The sequence below is a fragment of the Schistocerca gregaria genome, chromosome 11, assembly GCF_023897955.1.
Source record: "Schistocerca gregaria isolate iqSchGreg1 chromosome 11, iqSchGreg1.2, whole genome shotgun sequence".
Taxonomy (NCBI): domain Eukaryota; kingdom Metazoa; phylum Arthropoda; class Insecta; order Orthoptera; family Acrididae; genus Schistocerca; species Schistocerca gregaria.
In genome coordinates, this window is record NC_064930.1 from 80,231,287 (window position 1) to 80,243,629 (window position 12,343).

The 12,343-nt window shown below is 40.8% G+C and overlaps 1 protein-coding gene across 6 annotated transcripts in view; it reads right to left on the reverse strand.

Moving 5' to 3' along the window:
- LOC126295326 (uncharacterized) overlaps nt 1-12,343 on the reverse strand; it is a 1,177,740-nt gene that overhangs the window by 85,104 nt on the left and 1,080,293 nt on the right. For all 6 annotated transcript variants that reach the window (XM_049987791.1, XM_049987790.1, XM_049987792.1 and 3 more), the window contains exon 3: nt 7,401-7,584. In XM_049987791.1, coding sequence (XP_049843748.1) covers nt 7,401-7,584 — 184 coding nt within the window. The remainder of the gene's footprint in view (nt 1-7,400; nt 7,585-12,343) is intronic.

Sequence of the window (12,343 nt, forward strand, 5' to 3'; positions counted from 1 at the left end):
AAGAAATACTGCCTGCTAGTTGCAAGACTCAAACCTTAGTACCGTGCACTAAAGTCGCGTGTAGGGTTCAAGCATGTAGGCCCGGGGCCACACCGATGTGAATATTTGACTCGGGTCGGGATAGTCAGATGTGACAAGACTATAGGCTCCACCGCTGCATCTGTGGCAAGGTAGGTTATCTGGTGATGGCACACGTTCAACATTCGTCATCCGCTTCTGGGGTTATTTCCTGACATTTGCAGCCCCATGTGCCTTATATTACCCTAGGATGCCCAAGCCTTTTTTTTTTCTAACTTGGATGCCTAAGGGGGGGTTCGGCGAGCCCACAGGTATTAAATACGTTTACTGGTGAAAAATTACAACTTTCAAAATGGTTTATGTATTTTAACTAAGGCATCGGTTTATAAATGTTGTTGTTTGTTATAAATATTGGATTGAGTGAATAAAAAATTGACATATTACAATAAAAAATACAGATGTGTTCATATACAATACACTATCCTGAGTCCTCAACTTCAAGGCAAGAAACACACTTCACAATTTTTTCTGAATGTGTGTTACACACATGTTTATGACACTGTCCACAATACTGTTTTGGTTTACTTAGATTGTTGTACTTCTGCTTCTTTGTTTTAGCTTTTCTTACACAAACATGGCACCGACTTTTCCCTGCAGGAGGCTGACATGCTTCTGTTGTCACTTCTTTGATTTTCTTTTGTAGAATAGTCTCCATTGGTTGAACAATTTGGCTAGATAACCCTCTTGCATTGGCACTTCTTTCTCCTACCTGCAATTTCACTAGTTCCATCCCAGCTTGCAGATGATAAAGTTTCCCTTTGTTGTGTTTCTCTTCATTCCATCTTGGATGTTGCTGGATGAATATGGTGGTTGCATTGACAGCACAAATGTCGATGAGAGAGTAAAATACAGATAGAGGACATCTCTTGTAGGTGTACATATGCACCATTTGATCAATGGCATCAATTCCACCTTTATTGGAATTATTATATGCATTTATCTCGGTTTTATTGTTCTCTCCTCCAACAGTGCCTTTATCTTGGTGCATTGTTGACAACATCAGTAAGTTCTTACTTGGTTTCATTTTTGCTGTGTAGGACACCAAAGTTACTGGAGGCCTATGTGTTGGGAACTGCACTAACTCACTGCAAGTTTACAAGATAAATAACAGCTGGCTGACATCAACAATCACTTCCTCTAAAATTAAACCGATTGTTGTGAATATCAAGAATACCATCCAACAAGAAGCTAAGGGGGAGGGGGGTATTTGTTGGACCCATAATAAGTTTATTTATTTTTTCTTACAAAGCAGGAATTTTCTATAAAATATAGTGACACTAACATTTCATAAAATACCAAACAAACAATAACTCAAAGGGAATTGTAGTATGAAAGTTACTTGGGCAAAAGCAGGGGACGTAAAGGAATTGTGGGTTCAACGACCCCCCCCCCCCCCCCCCTCCCTTGGCGTCCTAGGGTTAAATTACTTGTCTCAGCATCATCTACTTCGCTTCAGGGTTTTTTAAACATTAATAAGAATCGCTGTGTACATTGTGAAATGTAATGGACTTACAACAGTTCCTTCAGATACACCTGGAGTGTTTTACGTCTGAAGACACCGCTACAAACTCTTCTATCCACTCACACTTTTGGTCTGATATTCCATACACTTACATTTTGTTCATTTGGAAACAATGCAGATCTGTATCTGATGGCTTTTGAAAGTCACAGAACAGTATCTACTGCTTTTCGGTCCTCACGGGCAAACAGAGAGAGCTGGATTTCGCACGACAACCATTTTTGGACCCTGTGTCGATTCCTACAGACGAGGTCCTCGGCGTACAGAAATGTCATAAAAGGTGAGCATAAAACGTCTACCAAAATTCTATGGCTGACCGATGTCAGAAATACAGGCCTGTAGTTTGTGCACCAGTTTGATGACCCTTCTCGGAAACTGGAATGACCCGTGCTTTTTTCCAATTGTCGGGAACACTTTGCTCCACCAAAGACCTACGGTACACTTCTGCTAGAACAGGGTGTTTGTTTGCTCCTGTAGCAACCTCATTCTCCAGATCTCTCACCAACTGAAAATCTCTCGTCTAATTTCACACCCTGTATACCCTTAAACTGCCTCCAAGTTTAATACTGTATTCTTCCTACCAAACAATATGTGCATGAAAAGTTAAATTTCGCTACTTGCTATGTTCCCAGTTGCTGTATTTCTGATGGTCAGCTGTGTACCAACAGGTGTATTAAATACCAACATTCAGAAAAAAAGAAATTTTTGAGATATGTTTTGGACAGCTTTTGATATATTAAAAACAAAGATTCCAAGACTTACCAAGCGGGAAAGCGGCGGTAGATAGGCACAATAAATAAAACACACAAACACACACACAGAATTTCTAGCTTTCGCAACCAACGGTTGCTTCTTCAGGAAAGAGGGAAGGAGAGGGAAAGACGAAAGGATGTGGGTTTTAAGGGAGAGGGTAAGGAGTCATTCCAATCCCGGGAGCGGAAAGACTTACCTTAGGGGGAAAAAAGGACAGTTGTACACTCGCGCGCACACACACACACACACACACACACACACACACACACACACACACACATCCATCCCATTGTGTTTTATTTATCGTGCCTATCTACCAGCGCTTTCCCACTTGGTAAGTCTTGGAATCTTTGTTTTTAATATATTTTTCCCATGTTGAAGAACTTCCACAGGAAAGAGGGAAGGAAAAGGAAAGATGAAAGGATGTGGGTTTTAAGGGAGAGGGTAAGGAGTCATTCCAATCCCGGGAGCGGAAAGACTTACCTTAGGGGGAAAAAAGGATAGGTATATACTCGCGCGCGCGCGCGCACACACACACACACACACACACACACACACACACACACACACACACACACACACATCCATACATGGATGTATGGATATTTTTCCCATGTGGAAGTTTCTTTCTATTATATATAAAATAGAAACATATATATAAAATAGAAAGAAACTTCCACATGGGAAAAATATCCATACATTCATGTATGGATGGATATGTGTGTGTGTGTGTGTGCGCGCGAGTATATACCTATCCTTTTTCCCCCTAAGGTAAGTCTTTCCGCTCCCGGGATTGGAATGACTCCTTACCCTCTCCCTTAAAACCCACATCCTTTCATCTTTCCTTTTCCTTCCCTCTTTCCTGACGAAACAGCCGCCGGTTGCGAAAGCTCAAAATTCTGTATGTGTGTTTGTGTGTTTTATTCATTGTGCCTATCTACCGGCGCTTTCCCACTTGGTAAGTCTTGGAATCTTTGTATACACTCCTCAAGTTCCGTAGGACCAAATTGAGGAGCAAACCTCCAAGTTCATGGAACGTGCCAGTAAATGAAATTACAACGTAAAAGTAATAACAGATCAAAATAAAATGTTTGTGAACCTGAAAAAAGTCAAGCCACATGTTTAAGTAAATGTAATCCACAATCAGACAAGAATCGGCTTCATTTTTCAAGGAACTCCTTGACAGAATAGAAGGAATGACCCTTGAGGAAGCTCTTCAGTTTCAATTTGAAAGCACATGGATTACTGCTAAGATTTTTTAATTCTAGTAGTAGCTTATTGGAAAATGAATGCAGCAGTATACCATACACCTTTCCACACAAGAGATAAAATGCAGGTTTGATTTCTTCTGAGTATTAACTGAGTGAAAGCTGCTTATTCTTGGGAATAAGCTAATATTGTTGACAAGGAATGACTCTATGGAATATACATATTGAGAGACCAATGTCAAAATACCCAGACTAGTGAAGAGGGGTCAACAAGAGGTTCTTTGACTTACACCATTTATTGCCCGAACCGCTCGTTTCTGAGCTAAAATTATCATTTGAGAATGGGGAGAGTTACCCCAACATGTAACGCCATATGACGTAAGTGAATGGAAATAAGCAAAGTAGACCAATTTTCCTATTGAACAATCACTCACTTCAGATACCGTTTGAATAATAAAAATGGCAGCATTAAGTCTTTGAACGAGATCCTGAATGTGAGCTTTCCACAACTGTTTGCTATCTATCTGAACACCCAGAAATTTGAACTGCCCAGTTTTACTAATCATATGCCCATTCTGTGAAATTATAATGTTGGGTTTTGTTGAATTGTGTGTTATAAACTGTAAAAACCGAGTCTTACTGTAATTTAGCATTAGTTTATTTTCTACAACCCATGAACTTAGGTCATGAACTACACTATTTGAAACCGAGTGAATGTTGCACACAACACACTTTACTACCAAGCTAGTGTCATCAGCAAACAGAAATATTTTAGAGTTACCCGTAATATTAGAGGCCATATCATTTATGTAAATAAGTAACAGGAGTGGCCCCAACACTGATCCCAGGGCACCCCCAATTGACTGTAACCAACTCAGATCCCACATCACAGCCATTCTCAACACTGTGAATAATGAAATTATGCTGTCTGTTGCTAAAGTAAGACGTGAACCAATTGTGCGCTACTCCCCATATTCTGTAAAGGTCCAACTTCTGGAGCAATACTTTGTGATCAACACAATCAAATGCCTCAGTTAAACCAAAAAACATGCCTAGCGTTAGAAACTTTTTGTTTAACCCATCCAGTACCTCACAGTGAAAAGAGTGGGATTGTTACAAATAAACAGTTTCTGCATCAGTCACTTCTTTATTTTGCCTTAATGACTGTGCACACTATCGTCTTCAGATGGAGAATTGTTTATTTACTTGGCTGATGTCGGTGATGAGTGTAGACAAGCGTCAGCGTAGGATAGTTTGCACCTTTTGGTAATGAAAAAATTGATTATTTAGAAAAGGCACTTTACAGGTTAAAAACGTAAATTTCTGACAGTGAATTGCATATGTTGCCAGATGTATGTCCTCTCCACTGCACATTACATTTACACTGTCACTTCAAAGCTGTTGTACATGTTACAGATGTTTCTTTACATTAGATACAGAGATAAAAGATTAAATGAAATGGTTCAAATGGCTCTGAGCACTATGGGACTCAACATCTGAGGTCATTAGTCCCCTAGACTTAGAACTACTTAAACCTAACTAACCTAAGGACATCACACACATCCACACCCGAGGCAGGATTCGAACCTGTGACCGTAGCGGCCGCTCAGTTCGAGACTGAAGCGCCTAGAACCGATCGGCCACTCACACAGGCAAGATTAAATGATTCCTACATAAATATGTTTTTATTTGTTTAAAAAATATGAATGGCCTGCACCAGAAAATAACTGAAGTCTAGCGCCGCAGACAGGCACACGAACAAAACACACAAACACACACACACACACACACACACACACACACACACACACACACACACACACACACACAGAATTACTAGCTTTCGCAACCGATGGTTGCTTCTTCAGGAAGGACGAAAGGATGTGGGTTTTAAGGGAGAGGGTAAGGAGTCATTCCAATCCCGGGAGCGGAAAGACTTCCCTTAGGGGAAAAAAAGGACAGGTGTACACTCGCACACACACACATATCCATCCGCACATACACAGACACAAGCATGTCTGCTTGTGTCTGTGTATGTGCGGAGCATGTCTGCTTGTGTCTGTGTATGTGCGGATGGATATGTGTGTGTGTGCGAGTGTACACCTGTCCTTTTTTTCCCCTAAGGGAAGTCTTTCTGCTCCCGGGATTGGAATGACTCCTTACCCTCTCCCTTAAAACCCACATCCTTTCGTCCTTCCTGAAGAAGCAACCATCGGTTGCGCAAGCTAGTAATTCTGTGTGTGTGTGTGTGTGTGTGTGTGTGTGTGTGTGTGTGTGTGTGTGTGTGTGTGTGTTTGTGTGTTTTGTTCATGTGCCTGTCTGCCGGCGCTTTCCCGCTTGGTAAGTCTTGGAATCTTTGTTTTTAATATATTTTTCCCATGTGGAAGTTTCTTTCTATTATATATATATATATATATATATATATATATATATATATATATATATATATATATATAATTTGTGTTGTTGTGGTCTTCAGTCCTGAGACTGGTTTGATGCAGCTCTCCATGCAACTCTATCCTGTGTAAGCTGCTTCATCTCCCAGTAACTACTGCAACCTGCAGCCTTCTGAATCTGCTTGGTGTATTCGTCTCTTGGTCTCCTGCTACGATTTTTCACCTCCACGCTGCCCTCCAATACTAAATTGGTGATCCCTTGATACCTCAGAACATGTCCTACCAACCAATCCCTTCTTCTAGTCAAGTTGTGCCACAAATTTCTCTTCTCCCCAATCCTATTCATTGCCTCCTCATTAGTTATGTGATGTACCCATCTAATCTTCAGCATTCTTCTGTAGCACCACATTTCAAAAGCTTCTATTCTCTTCTTGTCAAAACTATTTATCGTCCATGTTTCACTTCCATAAATGGCTACACACCATACAAATAGTTTCAGAAACGACTTCCTGACAGTTAAATCTATACTCGATGTTAACAAATTTGTTTTCCTCAGAAACGCTTTCCTTGCCATTGCCAGTCAACATTTTATATCCGCTCTACTTCGACCATCATCAGTTATTTTGCTCCCCAAATAGCAAAACTCGTTTACTACTTTAAGTGTCTCATTTCTTTATGTAATATCCTCAGCATAACCCGACTTAAATTCGACTACATTTCATTATCCTCGTTTTCCCTTTGTTGATGTTCATCTTATATCTTCCTTCCAAGACACTGTCCATTCCGCTCAGCTACTCTTCCAGGTCCTTTGGTGTCTCTGACAGAATTACAATATCATCGGTGAACCTCAAAGTTTTCATTTCTTCTCCACAGATTATAATACCTATTCCGAATTTTTCTTTTGTATCCTTCAATTCTTGCTCAATATACAGATTGAATAACATCAGGGACAGGCTACAACCCTGTCTCACTCCTTCCCATTTAATCTTTTATCTCTGTAGCCAAAGTAAACAAACACACCCGCAACATCTACAGCATCTCTGAAGTGACAGTGTAAAATTAATGTGCAGTGAAGAGGAAGTACACCTGGCAACAGTATGCAGAGTGAACAACTCTACTGCACCTGAAAGTACAGTTCACTATCAGAACCTAATGTTTTTTTAATCTCTAAAGTGCCTATTCTAAATAAACAAAATTTATCCTTAGCAAAAAATCTACACTGCTCCTGGTCTGCTACTGTGAAAAGACACCTGTACTCTTCATCAACACCAGCGTGTAAATAAACAATCCTCCACCTGAAAATGACAGTGGGAACTGTCGGAATGTGTACAGAAGAAGTAAACGAGTGACACACAGAAAATGTTTTATTTGTATTTATCGACAGTTGCAGCCCTCATAATAGCACCCACCACGGACAAAATGTTCACACGCGGTGGGCTTACTCACCCGTCATTCTCGAGGTTCACACCGGGCACAAAGATGTCTCGGCTGAAGTTCCACTGGCAGCGGTGGAAGCAGACCACGAGGTCGTGCACCTGCTGCTGCTCCTTGTCGAACTTGACGCATCGGTCGATGTGGGCCACCTGGACTGGCGGCTCGTTCTGCCCGTGGCTCTCCACCACCACAAATGCTGCAACACCGAGGCCGGCGCATTAAAATTCATTTACACGCCTTGCTGTATAATTTTCACACGTCCATTTGCTTCAACGCTGTCGCCCCTGTGAAATACCTATCACCATTCGACAGCTTCAACACCGCAGTAGATACGTTCAGCATCTCGGCTGCACCTGTGCGTGACACTAAATCATTCTCCATCTCCTTCTGCATTTCAGCTGTACAAATCTGGAACAAACTACCCTGACACAGTGCCCCACTGAAGGCTGTTAACAAAGGTACAAGAATACGGAATAAGTTCACAGATATGCAAGTGACTTGACGACTTCTTAAACGACAGACTTATGTTGCCTTGACAGCAAGGATATCATTAGGAGTGCCCCAGGACCGCTGTTGTTTTCTATACTACTGGCCATTAAAATTGCTACACCACGAAGATGATGTGCTACAGACGCGAACACTGGACTCGCATTCGGGAGGACAATGGTTCAATCCCGTCTCCAGCCATCCTGATTTACGTTTTCCATGATTTCCCTAAATCGTTTCAGGCAAATGCCGGGATGGTTGCTTTGAAAGGGCATGGCCGATTTCCTTCCCCATCCTTCCCTAACCTGAGCTTGTGCTCCATCTCTAATGACCTCATTGTCAACGGGACGTTAAACAACACTAACCTAACCTAACCTAACCTATAGAAACTTAACTGACAGGAAGAAGGTGATGTGATATGCAAATGATTAGCTTTTCAGAGCATTCACACAAGGTTGGCACCGGTGGCGACACCTACAACGTGCTGAAACGAGGAAAGTTTCCAACCAATTTCTCATACACAAACAGCAATTGACCGGCATTGCCTGGTGAAACGTTGTTGTGATGCCTCGTGTATTGAGGAGAAATGCGTACTATCACGTTTCTGACTTTGATAAAGATCGGACTGTAGCCTATCGCGACTGCGGTTTATTGATCACGACATTGCTGCTCGCGTCGGTCGACATCCGATGACTGTTAGCAGAATATGGAATCGGTGGGTTCAGCAGGGTAATACAAAATGCGGTTCTCGATCCCGATGGCCTCGTATCACTAGCAGTCTAGATGACGGGCATCTGAAACAGATTGCATTAGAAAATTATGTGGAAAGAGATGTCTGTAGGTGTTTTAAGTTTTCATTTCACATATGGGAGATGATGAGAACGAAGATATGTCGATGGCAAACAAAGTTTTATGCTCCTCTGGTGTTTAGGTAAGACACAGGTTACACCTATATCTACACAGATACTCCGCTAGCCACCATACAGTGTGTAGCGGAGAACACTCCGTTTCAGTACTTGTCATTTCCTTTCCTGTTCCACTCACAAATAGAGTGAGGGAAAAACAACTGTCTATAAGCCTCTATATGAGTCCTAATTTCTCGTATTTTATCTTCATGGTCCTTATGAGCAATATATGTTGGTAGCAGTAGAATCGTTCGGCAATCAGCTTTGAATTTCGGTTCTCTAAATTTTCTCAGTAGTGGTTCTCGAAAAGAACATAGCATTCCCTCCAGGGATTCCCTTTTGAGTTCCCGAAGCATCTCTGTAACACTCATGTATTGCTGGAACCTACCAGTAGCAAATCTAGCAGCACGCCTCTGAATTGCTTCAGTGTCTTCCTTCAATCCTACCCGATACAGATCCCGAACACTCGAGCAGTACTCGAGAATAGGTTGCACCAGTGTCCTGTATGCGGTATCCTTTACAGGTGAACCACTCCTTCCTAAAATTCTCTCAATAAACCAAAGTCGACAATTCATCTTCCTTACCACAGTTCTTAATGCTCGTTCCCCTTATTTCGCATTGCAGCATTACACCCAGATGTTTAAATCAATTGACTGTATCGAGCAGGATACTAGTAATACGGTATCCAAACTTTACAGGTTTGATCTTCCTACTCATCTGTATTAACTTACATATTTTCCACATTTTTGTCTATCTACCATTCATCACACCAACTGGAAATTTTATCTTAAGTCATCTTGTATCTTCATAGTCACTCAACTTTGACACCTTACCACACACCACGGCATCATCAGCAAACGACCATACACTGCTGGCCACTCCGTCTGCCAAATCATTTATGTATATACACTACTGGTCATTAAAATTGCTACACCAAGAAGAAATGTAGATGATAAACGGGTATTCATTGCACAAATATATTATACTAGAACTGACATGTGATTACATTTTCATGCAATTTGGGTGCATAGATCCTGAGAAATCAGTACCCAGAACGACCACCTCTGGCCGTAATAATGGCCTTGATACACCTGGGCACTGTGTCAAACAGAGCTTGGATGACGTGTACAGCTACAGCTCTACAGCTCCCCGTGCAGCTTCAACACTATACCACAGTTCATCAAGAGTAGTGACTGGCGTATTGTGACGAGCCAGTTGCTCGGTCACCATTGACCAGACGTTTTCAATTGGTGAGAAATCTGGAGAATGTGCTGGCCAGGGCAGCAGTTGAACATTTTCTGTATCTGGAAAGGCACGTGGAAGACCTGCAACATGTGGTCGTGCATTATCCTGGTGAAATGTAGGGTTTCGCAGGGATCGAATGAAGGGTAGAGCCACGGGTCGTAACACATCCGAAATGTAACGTCCACTGTTCAAAGTGCCGTCAATGCGAACAAGAGGTGACTGAGACATGTAACCAGTGGCACCCCATACCATCACGCCAGGTGATACGCAGTATGGCGATGACGAATACGCGCTTCCAATGTGCGTTCACCGCAATGTCGCCAAACATGGATGCGACCATCGTGATGTTGTAAACAGAACATGGATTCATCCGAAAAAATGACGTTTTGCCATTCGTGCACCCAGGTTCGTTTTCGAGTACACCATCACAGGCACTCCTGTCCGTGATGCAGTGTCAAGGGTAACCGCAGCCACAGTCTACGAGCTGATAGTCCATGCTGCTACAAACGTCGTCGAACTGTTCGTGCAGATGGCTGTTGTCATGCGAACGTCCCCACACCTGTTGACTCAGGGATCGAGACATGGCTGCACGATCCGTTACAGCCATGTTCATGTTTTAAGTTTTCACATCATACTGAACTGTTGAAGTTCTTATAATGATCTATTTTACACACAAAGAAGTGAAGTGGTGCAATAAAAATTAAGCTGGTAGTAGAAGTTTATTGTCTCATAACACACAATTTCAAGCCATTGAAATTGTCAAAACACAAAAACTGGTTTACAATTTTCCTTATAATACCAGTAATATAATATACATAACTGAATAATTACTTAATTAAGCAATTCATATTTTTCCTTCAAAACTAAGAAACTTTTAATATTAACAGTCCTGAGTAATTGCTCTCACCTGCTCAAATTTTCAGGTTGTCATTTATGAATTCTTCTACTGAATAGTAACATTTCTGCACTAGTTTCTCATATAAGGATTTTTCAGTGTTTCTAAATTTATGCTGAGCAATTCTCTTCCTTTCACTTTGTTATAAATTATCATACCCATATAGTGTGCAGTTTGAGCATAAAGTTTTAAATGGTGGATGGGCAGCATAAAATTATTTTGATTTCTGGTGTTTTAATCATGCTGAAAATGATTTGCTACAAATAAATCAGGGTTACTGTGTACAAAGATAATCAGCTAATATATGTTTAGTGAGGGAACACTTAGTATACTCAGATTTTTTAGGAGTGGACGACTTGATTTTCTTCACCCTACATTGAGCATATTTCTAACGACGGTTTTCTGAAGTTTTAGTATTCCACACATATGGTTTGAGTTACCCCAAAACACAATTCCATACCTTATTACTTACTTCAAGTAGCTGTGATATACTACTTTTCTTATGCCCATACTGGTAACATTGTACAATATTCTCATTGCATATACTACGCTATTTAATTTATTTGCAAGCTACTGTATGTGTGACCCCCATGATAGATTTTTATCTAGTTGCATTCCCAGGAATTTCACATAGCTAGCTTCCTGAAAACCCTGGTTTCTGTGACTGACCTCAATATCATTTAATTTTGCTTGTTTTGTTTTAAATTGCAATAACTGAGTCTTTTCCATGTGAAATTTTAACCCATTTAAATCAAACCAGTTATCTAAGTTTTCTTAAGTATTTAATACAGTCTGTGGAATTTGATCTGTGATGTTACTTTCAATGATTAAAGATGTGTCATCTGCAAATAAAACTGAGTGACACTTAATATTAAGTGGCAGATTATGTATGTAAAACAAAAACAGAATGGGACCTAAGACAGAACACTGGGGTACTCCTTGTGAAATGGTTTTCCATTTTGAAGTATATGTTCCTCTCTCTGATGTTATAACCACTCTTTGTCTTCAGTTGGTTAGATAGGACTTAAACTATTCTAATACAGTGCCCCTAATTCCATACTTTTCCAGTTTACAGGGTAGCAAGAAGTGATTCGCACTATCAAAGGCATCTGATAGGTCATGAAAAATTCCTGTGGCATGCAGTGAGTTGTCTGGAGATGTCTTCATTTTATCAATAAAATTATTTACAGCAGATATTGTGGTTTTGCCTTTTTGAAATCCATACTGTTTTTTTTTTAGATTATTTTACATTTTTCTGTGAAATTTGGAATTTGTCTGGTGACTCCTTTCTCAAATATTTTTGACAGTCATGGAAGAAGAAGAGACTGGACAATGGCTTCCCATGTGTTCTTTTGTGGCTTTTTTGAATAATGGCTTAACTACTGTGTACTACAGTGTGCCTGGAAAATAACCTTCTTGAAGGG